Source organism: Stenella coeruleoalba, assembly GCF_951394435.1.
Source record: "Stenella coeruleoalba genome assembly, chromosome: 16".
Lineage (NCBI taxonomy): Eukaryota > Metazoa > Chordata > Mammalia > Artiodactyla > Delphinidae > Stenella > Stenella coeruleoalba.
The window spans coordinates 28,004,787-28,023,594 of record NC_137162.1 but is presented as its reverse complement, the minus strand read 5'-3'; the positions used below and the strand labels follow the sequence as shown (position 1 = coordinate 28,023,594).

At 39.4% G+C, this 18,808-nt stretch overlaps 1 protein-coding gene across 1 annotated transcript in view; it reads right to left on the bottom strand.

The window, feature by feature from the left end:
* The window catches only part of CHUK (component of inhibitor of nuclear factor kappa B kinase complex), a 35,929-nt gene extending 18,374 nt beyond the window's left edge, over positions 1-17,555 (bottom strand). The window contains exons 1-11 of the mRNA XM_079899762.1: positions 17,390-17,555; positions 12,861-12,955; positions 10,548-10,662; positions 9,825-9,894; positions 8,889-8,977; positions 7,625-7,714; positions 7,361-7,485; positions 7,065-7,172; positions 6,321-6,456; positions 1,834-2,028; positions 492-594 (exon numbers count right to left, since the gene is read on the bottom strand). Of these exons, the coding sequence (XP_079755888.1) occupies positions 492-594; positions 1,834-2,028; positions 6,321-6,456; positions 7,065-7,172; positions 7,361-7,485; positions 7,625-7,714; positions 8,889-8,977; positions 9,825-9,894; positions 10,548-10,662; positions 12,861-12,955; positions 17,390-17,494 (1,231 nt within the window). The 5' untranslated portion in view covers positions 17,495-17,555. The remainder of the gene's footprint in view (positions 1-491; positions 595-1,833; positions 2,029-6,320; positions 6,457-7,064; positions 7,173-7,360; positions 7,486-7,624; positions 7,715-8,888; positions 8,978-9,824; positions 9,895-10,547; positions 10,663-12,860; positions 12,956-17,389) is intronic.
* Between the last annotated feature and the right edge of the window lie 1,253 nt (positions 17,556-18,808).

Genomic DNA, 18,808 nt, shown 5'->3' with positions numbered 1-18,808 from the left:
AGGAAGGATTATATAATTTCAGCCCTATGCCCAATTTTGTTCTTGATTTCATAATTTTGTGCTTGTTTTTAGTTTTGGGTAGACAGAAATTGATCACTTAACTTCTTCAAAAGAAAATAATTCTCTCAGGATAAATGAAATCATTTGAATGTTAAGCAGTATTCATAGGATAAAATGAAGTATTTGAACACACTTAAATAATGAAGGAGAAACTAAAAAGTGGGCTTAATTAATAGTGAAGATTCATTTTTTTATATGTGAGAACCCTATCCACAGGAAAGTAAGTCTTCTCCCAAATGAGGGATCTGGTGGTGATTTAAAATCTACCTCTTCACCTTTCAAACCATACAAACCCATCTTTCACCACATATAGAAACCTGAAGCATGAGACACAGAACAGAAACACCAAAGGACCATTTCTACTAGTCATTTTGAGTCAAAATTATATTATTTCAGATTTAAAGCTCAGTCAGTAAATGAACTATACTTACCAATATAATTTACACAGTCAGATAAACTTCTGGAAGCAAATGGTCCTTCATATACAGTCTTACTTTTATCAAACAAATAAACCATATAGCTATCACAGCCCCTCTGAAAGAGAAACAAACAATTAAGAAAAAAGATCCTTGAAAATCCTAGGTTCTCTGAGTACCTAAGCACCAGATTTCCTACTTTGAAATGCCAATGGTGAAGTCAGTTTCATTAGCATACATCTCACAGATTTAAGGTCTAAACTTCTGTTTAGGAAAAATAAATAAATAACTGTAGTATGGACTAAAGTGGAAAACAATCACCAAACCCAAAAGGACAAAAGCAAAAAGTCATAACAACAATATCCATAGAATGGGAACACTATTCAGCAATCAAAAGGAATAAAGTAATGATATATGCTATGACATGAATGAATCTCAAAAATATAACAGTATGAAAGAAATCAGACACAAGAGATTATAGATTATATGTTTCCATTTATATGGAATGTTCAGAAAAGGCAAATCTATAAAGGTATAAAGTAAATTAGTGATTTTTCTGGGGTGGACAGAATGGATATTAACAGTCAATGAGGGCTTCCCTGGTGGCGCAGTGGTTGGGAGTCCGCCTGCCGATGCAGGGGACACGGGTTCGTGCCCCGGTCCGGGAAGATCCCACATGTTGCGGAGCGGCTGGGCCCGTGAGCCATGGCCGCTGAGCCTCCGCGTCCGGAGCCTGTGCTCCGCAACAGGAGAGGCCCGCATACCGCAAAAAAAAAAAAAAAAAGTCATGACCAAAATCATATTTTACCATCCATCTATCCTCTGACAGGACCTATGAGACTGCTGGTCTAATTTGAAGGTTCTAGGCTTTAGTACAAAAAGGGGAAAAAAGGGCTTCCCTGGTGGCGCAGTGGTTGAGAGTCCGCCTGCCGATGCAGGGGACGCGAGTTCGTGCCCCGCTCCGGGAAGATCCCATATGCCGCGGAGCGGCTGGGCCCGTGAGCCACGGCCGCTGAGCCTGCGCGTCCGGAGCCTGTGCTCTGCAACGGGAGAGGCCACAACACTGAGGGGCCCGTGTACCGCAAAAAAAACAAAACAAAAAAAAAAAAAAGGGGGGAAAAAAAAGGGAGGAGGGAAGTGGCACCAAAGAGAAAGTCATGCATAGTTCAAAACAACAAATGTTTCCTTTCTACCTTTTCACCTTGCAAAGCAATAAGCGTAATGAGTAGGATAAAACTAAAAGAAGAATTCTAAGATGTGGACCATCCCCCAAAGGATTCCAAGTATACATCAAAAACGCAGGGCATGCAATCCCTCTGTGACTTCTTATACTCTAGGTATATTAGAATTGTCTTACAACTCCATCCAAAACACACTGAGAGGCTGGTTTCCGAGGATCCAAAGAAATTCCCGTCTCTGAAAGAAGCTCTTGAGAACAAGTATTTATTCCAGTTTCACGCTCAATACGAGACTGTAGTGAATGAAGACTTTCATCAGGTGGTAACAGAAAAGAAATGATCTTTGCAGAAGTCATATTTAGGATGTGTACTATCTGTTTAAATAAGAAAAAAGAGAAATAAGTATTGATCGTTTGCTACATAAAAGATTCAGTGCTAGATACTAAAGAGAATTTAAGCAAAAGGCATTATCTCTGCATTAAACAAGGTTCATTCCTTTTCCAAAGTGAGATCTCCTTCTATAATTATAGAATGACAGTCTGAAAACTGAAGATAGAGTTTACTTTTCTACTGCAACAGATGTTAGTTCCAAAGAATAAAGTTTCAAAGTTCTAGGGATGTACAAAATCAAGAAATAAAACCCCCAATTTAAAAAGGTAACACTTATAGAAAAATGGTACAGATGAACTGGTTTGCAGGGCAGAAATAGAGACACAGATGTAGAGGACAAACGTATGGACACCAAGGGGGAAAGTGGCGGGGAGGGGTAGTGGCGGTGGGATCAATTGGGAGATTGGGATTGACATATATACACTAATATGTATAAAATAGATAACTAGTAAGAACCTGCTGTATAAAAAAATAAATAAATAAAATAAAATTCAAAAATTCAATAAATAAATAAATAAATAAAAAGGTAACACTTATTTTGAGAAATATATCACTGACCTGGAAGGAAATGTTTATGAATTGCCTAATAGATGCCAACAAGTTAAGTGCTTTCACATAACATCCTATTAATTAGATCTTCTAATCTCCATTTTGGCAAAGACAGAAACCAGAGCTCTGAGAACTTCTTGCCTAAAGCCCCAATGAAAGTAGCCTGATATAGGCCAAGTAAGTGTGAGACTGAGTTAGGTGGGGCTCTACCCCGGTAACCAAGGACAGCCACAGAGTTAGAGGTCAGTCTTTTGAACACAACGTAATTTTAAATCCTTTTCCTTCTACTGTCCTTAGATAAGCCATACAAAGTTAATACCTATGTTTCCCCAACGCCTTATATTGACCAGTGTATACAAATGATTAAAATTATCTCTGCTAGAAACGTTTATTACAGAAGTAAAGCACTAATTTTCTTTTAATATACAATAACCTTCTAAGTTTAAAAAAGGTGGGGGGAAGAGAAGGTAATCTTCCAAGTTGACATGGATTACAGTACAAGCATACCAGCTGAGATCTTCCATTCCATCCTGGCCTAGGCAGATTTCACACTGTGACAGTGACCACTAAGAACAATAGCAGAAATTTAGTATGAAAATCCTAAGGTGGACATTTACTTTTATACAGGGTATATTTCAAACTAGGGTGGGGTGATCATAGCATCCCACTACTAAAGCCGAGCTAGAAGGGAGCAAAAGAAAGCGTGAGGAAATACAACCTAAATTAACCTTTTTGTTCACTCAAATATTTGATAAGTACCTACTATGGTACATACTATTTAGTGTGTTGTACTAGTAATGGGTATGCAAATTGAGTAACTTACTGATCCTTGCCCTCCATAGGATAACAGTCAAATAAAAGATATTAAAGAAACATTGAAAGAACTAAAATACAATGCAAAATGCAATAGGTACTGTAATGATGTAAAATATTGTGCCAATTCCAAAGGAGATTACTTGGTGGGAGGAGAGGGATGCTTTATAAAGGACGCACTATTTGAGCTAAACTTTGAAAAGGAAGAATGATTAGAACAAGAAAAGATTAAAGAAGAAAGGTTCTTCTAGGCAGAAAACAACAAGGTAGGCAGAGACGTAGAAGGGGATGAGCATAATCAGAGAATAAAAATTACTCAGTTCAAATGTACCTAAAATGATGTCCCCTTAGGGCATAACAGGAGCTAAGCCTGGAAGTGCAGGATGAAATGAGACCAAGGTAGATTCTGAATACCAATGTTAAGAGTTTGGACTTTGAAAGGGAACTATGGAAGGCTTTCTAAATTGAGAACCTGGCAAGTTCAGAATTGTTAAAACATTCAAAAGATACATCTCACAAAATAATTGGATATGTAAATTGAAGAACATGGAATAGTCAGATAGCCAAAGTTTCCGACCTAGGTAACTGGAAGGGTGACAGTGCAAGTAAGAGGCACAGGAAAAGCTGCAGAAGTAATTAACGGAGCAAATGTGCTCAGTTTTTAATGAATTATGTCTTGGATAAGTGGGACCACCAAGTGTAGTTATAAATACTCTGCAGAGTTGTATAGTCACAACTAAGGAGATAAATTTGGAAGTTATCCATACTCAGTTTATAGTTAAAGTTATACAACTGGAGAGACTGCCAAAGAAAAGGAAGAAAAGTAATATGGAAGAAGAGAAAGCTAAGGAGAGACTCTTAGTGGCAAAGAATGTTCAGTACACTTTTTTCAACTTTGCTACATACTTAAAGTTTTTCATAATAAACAGTTGGAAAAATATGCCATTCCCTCCTTGAACAATGTAATAAACACCTCAGAAAAATGCCCTGCAATAATACCAACCTGTTTTGCAGTTCATGCTTCTGTGTGCATGACATTCCCCTGCCTGTAAATCTTTCCTCCTGCCCATTCCCAGGATTAACACTTACTTATCCTTCAAAGTTCAGTCCTATTATTACGTCTAGGAAGCATCCCTGAACTACTATGAATAGTACCCTACACATACCTTATTCTGTACAACCTCAAAATAATATTGATCTTTTAAAGAAGACATTACTGTACCTGAGCTATAAATGTGTGTGTGTATATATATATATTTTATATATATATATATATATATATATTTGCTCAGATTCACAGATATGCAAACCGTGGTGTTGCAAACTGAACTAAAGCCTATAGACCACAAAACACATAGGAGGACTCTTTCCCCATGCTCTACAACAAGCACATGCTCACAGACCCCTTCCAAGTAAAAGTGATGCTCTGATTACCATGACAAGGCTAAAAAAAATCTGAGATAAAAACCGAAATTTTTTGAAGGCAACAAAGAACTAAAGAGTGTCACCAAGTCCTGCTTGTCTAACACATTGGGGGATGATTTATTCCTTGGCACAGTAGAAGAAAACCAAATCATGATATCAGATATCTCTTCAATGTTAGCCAAGAATGACACCAACATGGCCTCAAGTTCCTATTTAAAAAAGTATATTGGGCTTCTCTGGTGGCACAGTGGTTGAGAGTCTGCCTGCCGATGCAGGGAACATGGGTTCGTGCCCTGGTCCGGGGAGATCGCACGTGCCGCAGAGTGGCTGGGCCTGTGAGCCATGGCCGTTGAGCCTGCACGTCCGGAGCCTGTGCTCCGCAACGGGAGAGGCCACAACAGTGAGAGGCCCGCGTACCACAAAAAAAAAAAAAAAAAAAAGTATATCAACATGAGAGTAAAACGTTATATGACTAGTTCTTTCTCATTTCAATTTTAGAAATGCTACCTGCTACAAGCAATCAACAAATATGAAAAGACCATAGATGAGAGTTGTTTTGGGGTATACAGCATAATAGAACCTCTCATTCATATCACTGGATATTTACTGAGAACCTGGTGCATGCCCTGCTTTGTACACAATGCTGGCATAGGGACGGTGTGGTGGTAGGGTAGACAACTGTTAATAAAAGTAGTAAAAACAATCCTAGCATTGAAAAGACAATCTGTAGAGAGAGGCATGAGTGGAAGATGAGAAACAATTAGAGAATATATAATAGTAAAAATGATTAAATGACAAACTGTGAAGTAGAGACCATTCAGAGAAAAGGAAAGTTGAATACATGCCAGTGTAGGTGAGGAGATACACAGAGATAGGTATCAGTCTGGGCAGAAGCATCTGTCGAAGCACAAAAATGCATAATGGACTTGATGGCATAAGGAGCAGTGACAAGCTGGTCCTAAGTGAAGTAAAGGGTAAGAGAAACGAAACAAGCACTTGGATGGGGTGGACCTGAATTAAGAAAGCCCCCAAAAGCCAAGCAGATCAGTTTAGACTTGACTTGGTAGGCAAGAAAGAACTGTTAAGTTTCCTGGACAGGAGAATGAAAAAGCATTTTCAGAAGATGAGACAGGCAGTTCATGTTGCATGGACTGTAGGATGGAAAGGAAATATAGAGGCATGAAAGCCAGGTAGGAACCTTCCTCACCAAACCAAATCTAGTACGATTAGACCTAAATGAATGAAATGGTACCAATATGAAAAAGGGGAAAACCCAAAAGATGCTACAAAGGAATAATCAACAAGACCATTTCAAAGTAAAACTGAGAACGCTTACTAAAGAAATAAAAATGCATCCACTCTAAGAATATCATCATCTTTTTCATATAAGCATCAGGAAAAGATTATTAAAATATATTTATGCCCATTTTCCAAATAAGTTTGTTAACTTCAATGCAAGTCTTTTGAAGTAGACCCCATTCAAACTAACCTTCAAATTCAGAATGTGATCCATTAATACAAAACATCTTGGCTGCTTCAAAGTAAGATCAATAGGTCCTCCTCTCTGCTGAGGATCCCAGTTTAGCATCAACTGTAGCCAGTTTTCCATGGGTTCTACTATTAAACTAGAAAACATACAAAAATGGGATAAAACTCATTACGTTCCAATTTTCTTTTAGTTTTGTAAAAAAAGAAAAGGTAGTTTTACAGGTTGTCCATTTCCTTTGTCATTATTTGCATCATTTTATATCTTACTTTCAAATAATTCATGAAATGACACATGATAAGCCTTTTTTCCATAAAAAAACAACCCCAAACCCACATATGCAAGTTACCGGCAACTCCAACAGGTGAATCCAGTTCCATTCCCTAAGGAACCCATTCACCACAGTATCCCAAGAGTGTTCTTAGCACCTAAGCCAATCAGTTGAATGGCAGTTCTTGTTCCCACTAGACCTGTGCTGTCCATATGGTGGCCACTAGTCACAAGTGGCTATTTGCATTTACACTTAAGTTAATTAAAATTAAATAAATTTCAAATTCAGTTCTTCAGTCATACCACCCACCTTTCAAGTATTCAGATACTCATGTGGCCAGCACAGATATAAAACATTTCCATCATCACAGAAAGTTCCACTGGATAATGCTGTTTGAAACAGACAACAACTCTACTACTGTTCTTTTAAAACCCTGAAGAAACTGAGGCAAACTTCCTCAACTAAAATATACATACCTACAAAGGCTATTTGGTTGAGGTAAATGGCTACTAAACCGAACTTCTCCTGTCATCTCTTCGCATGCAAATATACACTTTGGATCCTTCTTCTTAATCTTCTCATGCCTATAAAAGCAAAAGCTACCTCAGTTGACAACCTGATTCTCACAAACACTAAGAATTTTTGCCTTTTAATTTTATCCAATTATGTGTTAAAAAGCAATTATACCATTTAAAGAAAGGTTGGGGGGGAAGTGGGCAACTGAAAATTTCCATTCCCATTAATCATACCAAAGTTCTCTCCCATTTCTTACCAGGTAAATGGCTGCAGATGATGCAAAAAAGGCCTATACCCAGCAATACACTCAAACACCATGGTCCCAAAGCTCCAATAATCAACAGTGGCTGTGTAAGGCTTATTCTCAAAGAGCTCTGGGGCCTTAAAAAGAAAAAATGCTTTAAACATCAACACTGTAAGAGAAAAGCTACATGAGTTTTGAACTATTATATTCACGACCTTCAGAAATAAGAATGAGAATCCTGTACACTTAAATTCAAAGAAACAATACATGTCTTACCAGATATTGCAATGTTCCCACAAAAGATGTACACAGACTTCCTTGATCAACATCTTTGGCATATCCTAAGTCAATTATTTTATGCATAATCTGCAAAATAGTTAAGTATTAAATGGTTAAGAAATTTGAAAAGGAAAGGCAATGATGTCCTTATAAGGCTCTGGAGAGGGTGGTGGTGAAGAGCATGGGCTCTGAAATAACACAAACATGTTTCAGGCCTGAGCTCCATCACTTAAATAGCCATGTGATCTTGATGAAGTTACTTAACTTCTCTCAGTTTCCTATGTAATGGTATTACTAACAATCCCTACTTCACAGAATTGCTATTAGGATTCAATGAAATAGTGAAAATAATTTAACAGTGTCTGACATATGGTAAAAACTAAATATAGACTGGCTATTAATTTTTACTTTGGTATATTCAGAATAAGCTTGATTCATTAAAACTGGAAGGCAAAGGCAACTTCCAAACTTGTAAGAAGCATCATACCATTTTAGAGTGGATCAATGTGAGTAAACACCTATCTAACTTCAAGAATATCCTGAAGTCTCGGGATACAAAAAAACCCCAAATAGTTGGTGCAAAGCATACACAAAGAGCTTCTAAGAGAAGATGCATCATCAAGGTTTCATCACCTCCAACTGATCATTATCTTCACTACTAAGGCCACACAATCCAATTCAAGGTTTAGATTCTTGGCTTTACGTCTTTATTGGAATGGAATTTGGGCACCAGAAGCAAGAAAACTGCTCTAATTACTTTGATAAAAATATACGTTCCAGGAATCAATTCACAATTTCTGGTTCTTCTCAAGCTGACTCTTTTAGGAATCTGAGAATTCAAGGTTTTGAATTTTAATTAAATATAGAACTTAGGACTTTTGGGGAGGAGAAAGAGTTTTGTTTTGTTTTTCTTAAATAAGAAACATACTTTAAACATATTTTTTTCTTAAAGCAGACCGAGGATGTGTGTGTTTTTTGGATGTGCTTCGTTAAGGATTAACAAATTACTTACTCACTGCCTACTACCTCTGCTAGATACTGTGCTGGAAAAAAGAAATGAACAAGACAGGTGTAGTCCTTCTCTAATGGAGCTAACTGTATTAGCAGAGGAGACAAACAGCTAAACACAAAACCACACTTCAGTGTAGTGAGGGCTGGGATGAAGTATAGAATGCTACGGAGGGCACCAAACCTCAAAGACTAAACTACATCATGGAGACTCTATTCGATTGGCATGAACATTTCTTCAGGTTTTACCTACCTTTCCACCAACATCCTGAAGAACTATGTTTTCAGGTTTTAGATCACGATGTATAATTTTGTTTTCATGCAAATATCGTATCCCAGATCCTAAATAAAGTTTAAAATGTATTTTCAGGTAATAAACAACACTGAATTAAAAAAAATTCATCTCACATTTTGTACAGATCTGCTCTGATGCTCGAATTTATATGGACCATAACTACATGATTAATGATTTAATAGAAGCTCAGATTTTCTCCACAGAAAATACAGTAACAAATACTGCAGAATTGTAACATGTATTCATTTAACTTATGAAAATTAATATTAAAAAGAAATGGAACAAGCAATTGAGAAAATCCCTGTATTTATCATTGGAGCCTTTCCTTCTGACCTAGATCACCCTCTTCAACTAGACTTTTGCCTCCATGACCTAAGAAAAGAAGCAAAATCAAAATATACAGAGAAACATAGTCTGGGCTTTTGAACTTCCTCCAAGGGCCTACGTCCTTGTTATTTTAGGAACTTTGCAGGAGTAATCATGATTAAAAAGAGACTTCACCCTAAAAGAACCTGGGCCCATGAGATGCAATGCCCCTGGTAAATAAAGTTACTATGTTAATCAGGGAGGGAGCAGGAGTACAACTCAATAAGGTCATTTCACACCGTTTTTTTTTTCTGGCAATTGGAACATCTATTAGTCAAATGGACACCTAGCCAAACACAAAAAATAAAAAACAAAATATCCTAATTTTAACTTAGCATCAACGGTAATAGTTAAATTTTTCTAATAATTTCTTACAGATAAAAAATTTCTTATAAAGTTTCTTATAGTTAAAAACCTATGCTTTGTACAGTACATCAACAATTCTCCTAATTCCCAAGTAGTATATAGAATCTTTTATAGACCAAAGGGGCATTAAATTATGATGGCATTTTCATATTGATTACATACCTATATCACTCAGTAAAGAAAGTATCTGGCTTTCTTTAAGTCCACAGCAATTTTCTGGTTTGTTGAGTAGCTAAAGAAAAAAAGAGTCTAAAAATGTATATTGCCAATATTGCTGGGCAGTAATACCGATATATTAATCATTAATCATTATACTCTGAGAGAATACTCAAATAAGAAAATGTCATGATTAAGAAAATATAAGGAGGAAAATTACCAAATCCATACTGAGGACATGTAAATTTCATGACAAGGTTTATACAAGTAAAGATAAAGGGAGAAAGTTTATGAAATCGAAAAAGTTGAAAAATCTCACAGATAAATATGTAAAGATAGCCATATGGTAGGTTTAAAATGAGATCAGAAAGAAAGATTTGCAACAGAGAAAACAACTTATTAATAAACACTTTAAACACTGATACTGTGGACTAAAACCATCAATACAGTCCCATCCTGAAAACACCACCACCAATAATAAAAAATGCATGTTGTAAATTAGGTGTCAGCAAATATTCCCTGCAAAGGGCCAGAAAGTAAGTACTTTAGGCTTTGCAGGCCATATAATCTGTCACAATTACTCAACTCTGCTGCTATAGTAAGAAAGCAGCCACAAAAGCAGAGAACAGGCCATACACTTCTGACTCTTACTCTACTGTATTGAGTGGGATTCGAACACTGCTAAAGTTCATGATTTACTATCTCATCATCTCAAAACATCCACACTACCTTCCGGAGATCTCCTCCAGAACAGTATTCCATTGCTAGAAGAGGCACATCATTAATCAAAAAATTCAATTCCTCAGGAACATCACAGGCCTTTACAACATTGGCGTGGTTCAACCTAACAAGGGGAAAACATTATAATAAAAAATTTGTTTCCAATGAAAAGGAACTGAGTTTGAAATGGTAGTTAATTGGGGGGCAGTGAGGGGAAGAATGGCTGACATTATTTATAATATTCTAATCTCTCATTTGTATAATTAAAAATTAATACTTGTTAACAAGAAAATCTAGATTAAAATACTATCACAATTACTACTATTACATTTTTATATGCCAAGTAGTAAGCACTTTACATACATTAACTCATTTACTTATCACAATAATCCTACTATAGGTAGATTTTTTAAGAGTTTCATCACACAGGAGAAAACTGAAGCACAAATTGGTTAAGTAACATAAGATCACACAGCGAGTAAGTGGTCAAGTAAGGATTCAAATCTGGCAGTCTGGCTCCAAAGCCTATATCATACTACCTCTCCCATAATCACTTACAGTGTCACCCAGCTGTGATCACTATTAAAATTTTGGCATATTTCCTCCCAGTTTTTAATTTGGGCACAAATACATTTTTTTCAATAAATATCAAATCACATTATATATTATTTCCTAACATCTTTTTTTAACCTTAGCAATATATCATCCCATCATCATCATCATCATCATGCAGTGGATCTCAAAACTGGAATAGATTCCCAGGGCCTAGGGACCTAAAGAAACAGAATTTCCATGTGTAGGGCCTGAGGATTTATATTGTTAACAAGCTTTCCTAGTGATTCTGCCACACAGCCAAGTTTGAGAACCATTATAGTGCATCAAGAACACTTTAGTCAGAAAGTACTTATTTCAAATCCAGACTCTTTTTTTTTTTTTTTACTAGATTACCAGTTTATTTATTTATTTATTTTTTCAAATCCAGACTCTTACTGCCTACCAGTTGTATGACTCTATAAGCTTCAACTTCCTGCTTTATAACATAGAGATAATGCCTAAACTCAGGGTTGTTGTGACAACTAGAAGAATTATTTGCAAGTACATATTAGCACACTACCCATGGAGGTTTTAAAATATGTCCACTTCTCCCTTCAAAAGCTTAATTCTCTTTCCCTTGAGTAGCGGCTGTATTTAGTGACTAATTTCTAACAAATAGAAGTTATTTGTAGGACTTCCCTGGTGGCGCAGTGGTTAAGAATCCGCCTGCCAATGCAGGGAACACAGGTTTGATCCCTGGTCCGGGAAGATCCTACATTCCGTAGAGCAACTAAGCCTGTGCACCACAACTACTGAGCCTCCACTCTAGAGCCTGCAAGCCACAACAGCTGAGCCCATGTGCCACAACTACTAAAGCCCGCGTGCCTAGAGCCCGCGCTCTGCAACAAGAGAAGCCACTTCAATGAGAAGCCTGTGCACCACAACCAAGGGTAGCCCCTGCTCGCCACAACTAGAGAGAGCCCGCGTGCAGCAAGAAAGACCCAATGCGGCCAAAAATAAATAATAAAATAAAATAAATACATTTATAAAAAAATTATTTGTAAAGGATGGAGTGTTACTTCTGAGGAAAGATCATAAAGATATGTCAGCTTTCAACTTGCTCTCTCTCTCAGATCACTGACTTCGGAGAAAGCTAGCTGACATGTCATGAAGACATTCAAACTTCCCTATGGACAGGCCCATATGGTGAGGAATCGATGCCTCTAACAAACAGCCACTAAATAAGCTTGGAAGTGGATACTCCAGCCCCACTCAAGCCTCTGGAAGACTGCAGCCCCAGTCAACATTTTGAGATGTTTCAGAAGGGATATCCTGAGTCAAAACCACCCACCTAAGTCATTCCCAAATTCCTAAACCACAGAAACTGTGAGACACCAAGTTTGTTGTTTTCAGCCACTAACTTTGAAGATAATTTTTTACAAAGCAATAGATACACTGTTTAACAAAGTAGGTGAGAGTAAGGAAATGAGAGTAGTGATTGTTATTTAACTATAAAGTGTAATAGACGAGCACTGCCCAAGATCTAGAAGAAACAGATTCTGCTCTCAGAAAGCTGAGTCTGATAATACATAGCTGACTTTTTAAACTAAACCTACCTAAGCATGATGTGATGTTATTACTTGAAATAGAACACATATATTTAATGAGAAAGAGAAAAATATGTTCGTCAAAATATCCTAAGAAGAATGGATTCCTAGCCTCCTTCCCTATGATGACATCTGGATGGGCTGCAAAACTGGGGAAACTCAAGTCATCAAGTACACTTACTTCTTCATGATCTGGATTTCATGGCACCACCGTTCTCTGTTTTTGGTGCTTAGCTCCAAGCGACAAGACTTAATTGCTATTTTGAGATCAAGTTCCTGCCAAAATAGAAAGTCAACAGAAAATTATAAATTAGGTTCTTGTGCAGATTTACTTGCTAAGAAAGAAATGCCAACCTGGGGAAACAAAACTCTTTAGCTTTACTAATTAAACATATTTATCTACAGTTCTCTTGAGCCAATGCTTTTGCCAGGTAAACCATGAGACTATTAAACTAATGCTTTAAAACTGACCTTCAAACACACCAAAGCACACAAGCAAAAAGTCACTGAGGCTGATCCTATAACAGATCTCTTCAGAACACTGTCTCATATATACTGCTAGAATAATACAAAGGCCCTGTCTCCCCAGTAAACTCTTTTTTGAATTTAGTCAAGACAGCTAACAAGGGCCCCAGGCTCCAGCATAACTAGAATGAGGAGAATAACGCAGGGCTCCCAAGCTCAACAGCAAGAAATAGTTTTAATATGACCAAACCTAGGGCTTCCCTGGTGGTGCAGTGGTTAAGAGTCCTCCTGGGGCTTCCCTGGTGGCACAGTGGTTGGGAGTCCGCCTGCCGATGCAGGGGACACGGGTTCGTGCCCCGGTCCGAGAAGATCCCACATGCCGCGGAGCGGCTAGGCCCGTGAGCCATGGCCACTAAGCCTGCGCGTCCGGAGCCTGTGCTCCGCAATGGGAGAGGCTGCAACAGTGAGAGGCCCACGTATCGGAGTCCGCCTGCCAATGCAGGGGACGCGGGTTCAAGCCCTGGTCCAGGAACATCCCACATGCCACGGAGCAACTAAGCCCGTGCTCCACAACTACTAAGCCTGCACTCTAAAGCCCGCAAGCCACAACTGCCAAGCCCACGTGCCACAACTACTGAAGCCTGCGCGCCTAGAGCCCATGCTCTGCAACAAGAGAATGAGAAGCCCCCGCACCGCAAGGAAGAGGAGCCCCTGCTCGCCGCAACTAGAGAAAGCCGGCACACAGCAACAAAGACCCAACACAGCCAAAGATAAAGATAAATTTATTTTTAAAAAAATGACCAAACCTAATTAAAAAAAACTCCAAAATTAGTTCCTAATCTTTGCATTCCAAATGACATTAAAAAATCTTAACAATGATTGTATATTTCCATATCTATAAAATGAACCTAACAGCTCTTGCCTCTATGACTAGTAATTCAGCCAATTCTAACTGAAATCAAACCCAACCTGATGCACATTACAGGAAGTAGCCAGACCTCATCACATTCTGGCAACAGTAATAATGCAGCCCAGGAACAGGAAGCAAGACAGCTTGTATGGGATGGTCTGAAATGGGGGATAGCTAGAGATAAGACAGCTGATGTATAGAGAGAGAGTAAGGAACTAGGACAGACTACAATCCAACCTAACCACTATCCTCCCTCCCTCCAACCTTTTGTTTTGCGTAGGTACCCGGTTGTTGCTAGGTCCCATGTAAGCTTTTACTACCAGGGAGTCAATCTAACCATGAAAAACATTAAGTCCTAAATGATCATATATGAATAAGGCAGGAAGCTATCTATTTCGAAAAGATCCCACCCTATAGGATCCTTCAACTTCTCAGTTTATATTTCACCTACTCTGTGAAGGCCTTCTTCACTCTACCTTTTCATAAAGAACGTTCTATGGAAAGTTTATGGATGTCCAGCAAAACAAAAAAAAGAAGAGTTCTGTGTTTAAAAAAAAAAAGGTAATATTCGGGAGATGGATGGTGGTGATGGCTGCACAAAATGTGAAGGTACTTAATGCCACAGAACTGTACACCTAAAAATGGTTAAAATGGCAAATGTTATGTATATTTAACCACAAAAAAAAAATTGGAAAATACTAAGTTAAATTAGTTTCTTTACTATAGTACTTCACAGAGCTTTTAATATGCTAATGTGGGTTATGACTCTCCAAATGAATAAATATTATATGCAGCATTTATACAACGTACTGATCACTGTGTCCTTTTTTCAAAGCATTTCACAAGGTTAGTTTTTCCAAACACGTTTTGAGATGTGCCACCCTATTCCCTAGGAAGAGTTCTTTGGTTATTTTGCCATGCTTCCACATCACTTTACCAATACCTTCATTATATAGGGTACCAAATTGTACCTAAAGTGTCTACTTTTCCCACTAGGCTTGAAATTTCCTTGAGGGTAGAAAATACTGTTTTTGTTGATGCTGGTACCATCAGCACCCAGCACAGTAATTAGCTAAATAAACCATCTCACATCCTTTTCCCTTTCTCGTTGTGATTTAAGAAGCATAGGTGAAATATTGAGACGTGGCTTCCACCAAAACACAAGGATCTTGAAAGCTGTAAACTCAAAGCTGTAAGTGAAAAGGTAATGATGCTGTTTCCAAGTCTTATGACAGAGGATTTCTTCTCTTCTCACTACAGACTCAGTTGTCAAACGTCCCAGTTCTGGGGAAGGGTCACTGTGGACATCTGGAAAGTTCCTGAGAGATTTCTAAGATTCTAGAGGAACCCAAATCTCTTCCATTTAAAAAGTGATGAATTCCATAGAGACAGAAAGTAGAATGGTGGTTGCCAGAGGTTGGGGGGAGGAGGAAATGGGGGCAGAGGGGTGTGTTATCATTGTTTAAAGGGTACAAAGTTTCAATTTGGGAAGATGAAAATGTTCTGGAAATGGATGGTGATGACTGTTGCACAACAATGTAAACGTACGATGCTACGGAACTGTACACTTAAAAATGGTTAAAATGGTAAATTTTATGTTATATATTATACTTTACCACAATTTTTTAAAAAAATTGATGTATTCATCCATCCCCAGCCAGGGACCAAGCAAAGCAGTCACATAAGCATGCTAGCATGCATACTTCTTTTTCTTATGACCAGACTGAGGGGCAGGTTTAGATAACAAGACCACAGTCAATATTCTGCTGGAAGTATTCGGCTCCCTCTCTTTACTCTTTGAGTGCCTTATGTCTGATGGTGAAAATTATTAAATTTACTACTTGTCTGGCTGTCAAAGTACTTAATGCCTTAGTCCTTCACCTTCCTTTCTCCCTGTCTCCGAGATTCCCTCCTATGCTCTATCTAGAAACCTGCTTCACAAAATGTCCTCAGTTATATCAGTGACATTTGTCATTGCAACTGCCACACAAACAAGCCTATTCCTCCCAGGTAGATTCCCATCTACCCTACCTCCCACCCTATATGGTGGGCTCTCTACTCACACCCATATTTCTTAGGACAGCAAATCATGCTTTCTCCTCTTCAACCCACTTCTTAATTCATAGGCCCATGCAAGCATTTTAGTAATACCTTAACTGTTCATCTTGTCCCATCTGTTTTTCCACACAGATTTATCTTTTACAAAAAATCTTTGAGAACACCACTTTTACCTTGACATTTCCTTTTTTAATGTCAATTAATGATGATGAAGATGATGACAATAGCAACAACACAGCAGCAGCAGGAGCTAACATCTGAGGGCTTACCATGGGCCAGGTACTCTATTTAGCTTTAGACACATCATTACCTTATTTAACTCTCAAACAGACCCATGATGTACATACATTATTATAAACATTTCATACATGACAAAACAAAAGCTATACTGCAGGGATTATTATTCCAGGGTCTATAAACCTAACAGGTCTGTGAATGTCCTTCAAAAGAGCACGGACCCTCTCAAACGGCAATGCATAGAGTTGTGTGGGTGTGCATCTGTGCATTTGTCTGCGGAAAGGGTTCATAACTTTTATTGGTGTATCAAAAGACTGGCTCAAACATGATTGTTAGCTGTTGCTACCATGGTTAAACATTTTCAGTTAAATCAAAGCACAACTCCCAAGTCTGATGTTGACTGTCTTCCACCTGCTAGAGCACCTCACCCTCAATCTATCTCCTTCCCTTGTGAAGCCATGATCATTTTTACCAGCTGATCCTCATTTGTTCATTACCTAGAACGCGTCCCCAATTCCGAAGCCCACCCAATGCGTCCAAAAGCTTAACTGTGGACACACCATGACACCGTTCTTACCTACTCCAAGCACTACAGACATCACAGGCCTCCAAGTACACACATGAACACACATTCCAACAGGTAGGCCCATCTTCTCCCACACTTATGCTCATAACACACACTCTGATGTGCGTCTGCCTTACACACCCTGACCCTGCATTCAGAGGGACACACACGAACCCGTCACGCTCAGTAAACACTTTGTCACATTTTGACAGTCATAACAAAAGTTCCCCATAATAGCTCTACCTCACACACACTGACCAGGACCTCTGGTACAACCTCGGACTCACACACCAGGTTCACAAACACAACTTGTGCGCTCTCTCTCTTACACACACACAGACACACACATACACGCTCACTGGCCCACAATACTGCCCAAGGTCTCACCACCAATCTCTCACATACTGATAGTCACTGTGTTCCACAGGCGCCCTGACGAACACCCACCGCCGCTCCCTCGCGCGCCCCGCCTCACCCGATGTTGGTACAGGGAAACATTCCCGAAGCCGCCGGTGCCCAGCCGCTCCCGCATCTCCCAGGGCCCGCCCGCGCCCGGCCGCAGCCCCGGGGGCCGCTCCATGGGGCGGGAGGGCTAGAGTCTTCAGGTCCCGCCACTGTTCCGAGGCCGGTTCCGGGCTGCCGAGGCTCGCGGGTCTCTCTTCTCGCGAGAGGATGCGTCACTTCCGGTAACTGCGGCCGGAGAAAAACCCCGCCCCAACTTCTCCCGGGGGCCGCAGGGGCCCGCAGGAGCCCAGCCGGGGAAATGGTGGTGAGAGGACGCGAGCGTTTTCAATCCATTCTAAGTGCCCCGGGAATTTTCGTGACTGAGAGAACCCATATGTGTTTTTCCAGTCTTCAAAAATATAAGATCCCTCCAAACCCTTCATTCCCTTTAAATCAGTTTCCAAACCAGTCTTTCCCGTATTCGTCTTTTCTAAACGTCACGTCGTCTCCACCCCTGTCTACACTTCACGTTTCTTCAGACCTCTGCCATCTATCCTCCAGCTTCACCACCCGCTGAGGTGGCACTGGCAAAGGCCACCAAGGATTTGAATATTGCGAAATCCGTAGAACTAGAAAGAATTCTGCACTAACAGGCCCACTGATGCATTAGGCTTCATAGTTCTTTTTCTTCTCTTAAATGATTAATCATCTTCCATTGACAGGTCAGCTCTTCTTTTGCTTGACTTCCTATACACCTGTTCCAAGATCTCCCCTATAACCCCAAACAACTCAAGGATGTGACGCTGTTCCGGAGTAAAGAATGCTCCTCCTGACTTCGGGAGCTTTTCCCTAAGCGCCCTCACTGAGCTTGTTGTCAGGCATACCCCCAGTTGTGGGTTTGCCAGCTCGGTAGTTCCTCATTGTGGGGATTGTTTCCCATGAGCAATGCAGGGCTGCAGGGGCAAGCTTCCGAATGCTATTGGTGCAACAAGAAGTGTTTGAGTGGCAGATTGCCTTAGAATAGGGGAACCAGCTCCCCGTTTTCACTTTGAGTTCGTTGTATGCTTCACGGAACTTGGGGATCTCATCAATCACTCCAAGATATAACATCAGCATGGAATTAAATTCTCTAAAGAAATGTGTCAGCTGTATTAGTGTGGTCATTTGAACCTCACTTGAGATTATGTGCACTTGAACCATCATTTGCGCAGCCCGGCCTATAAGCTACATAGAATTCCAGCTAACACTTTGTGACACATGACTGTGCCACAACAGATGTAGCATGTTGAGACTTCTCAAGGTGGATACAGCATGTGCACCAGAGCAGTGCTACTGGCTGCTTTGAAAGCACTGAATAGGCTTTGGCAGAGCAATGTCTGTTGTCACCAGAATCTCTGAATATTGCAATGAGAATGTTGAACACTGTATGATACAAAACGAGTCGTGTTGT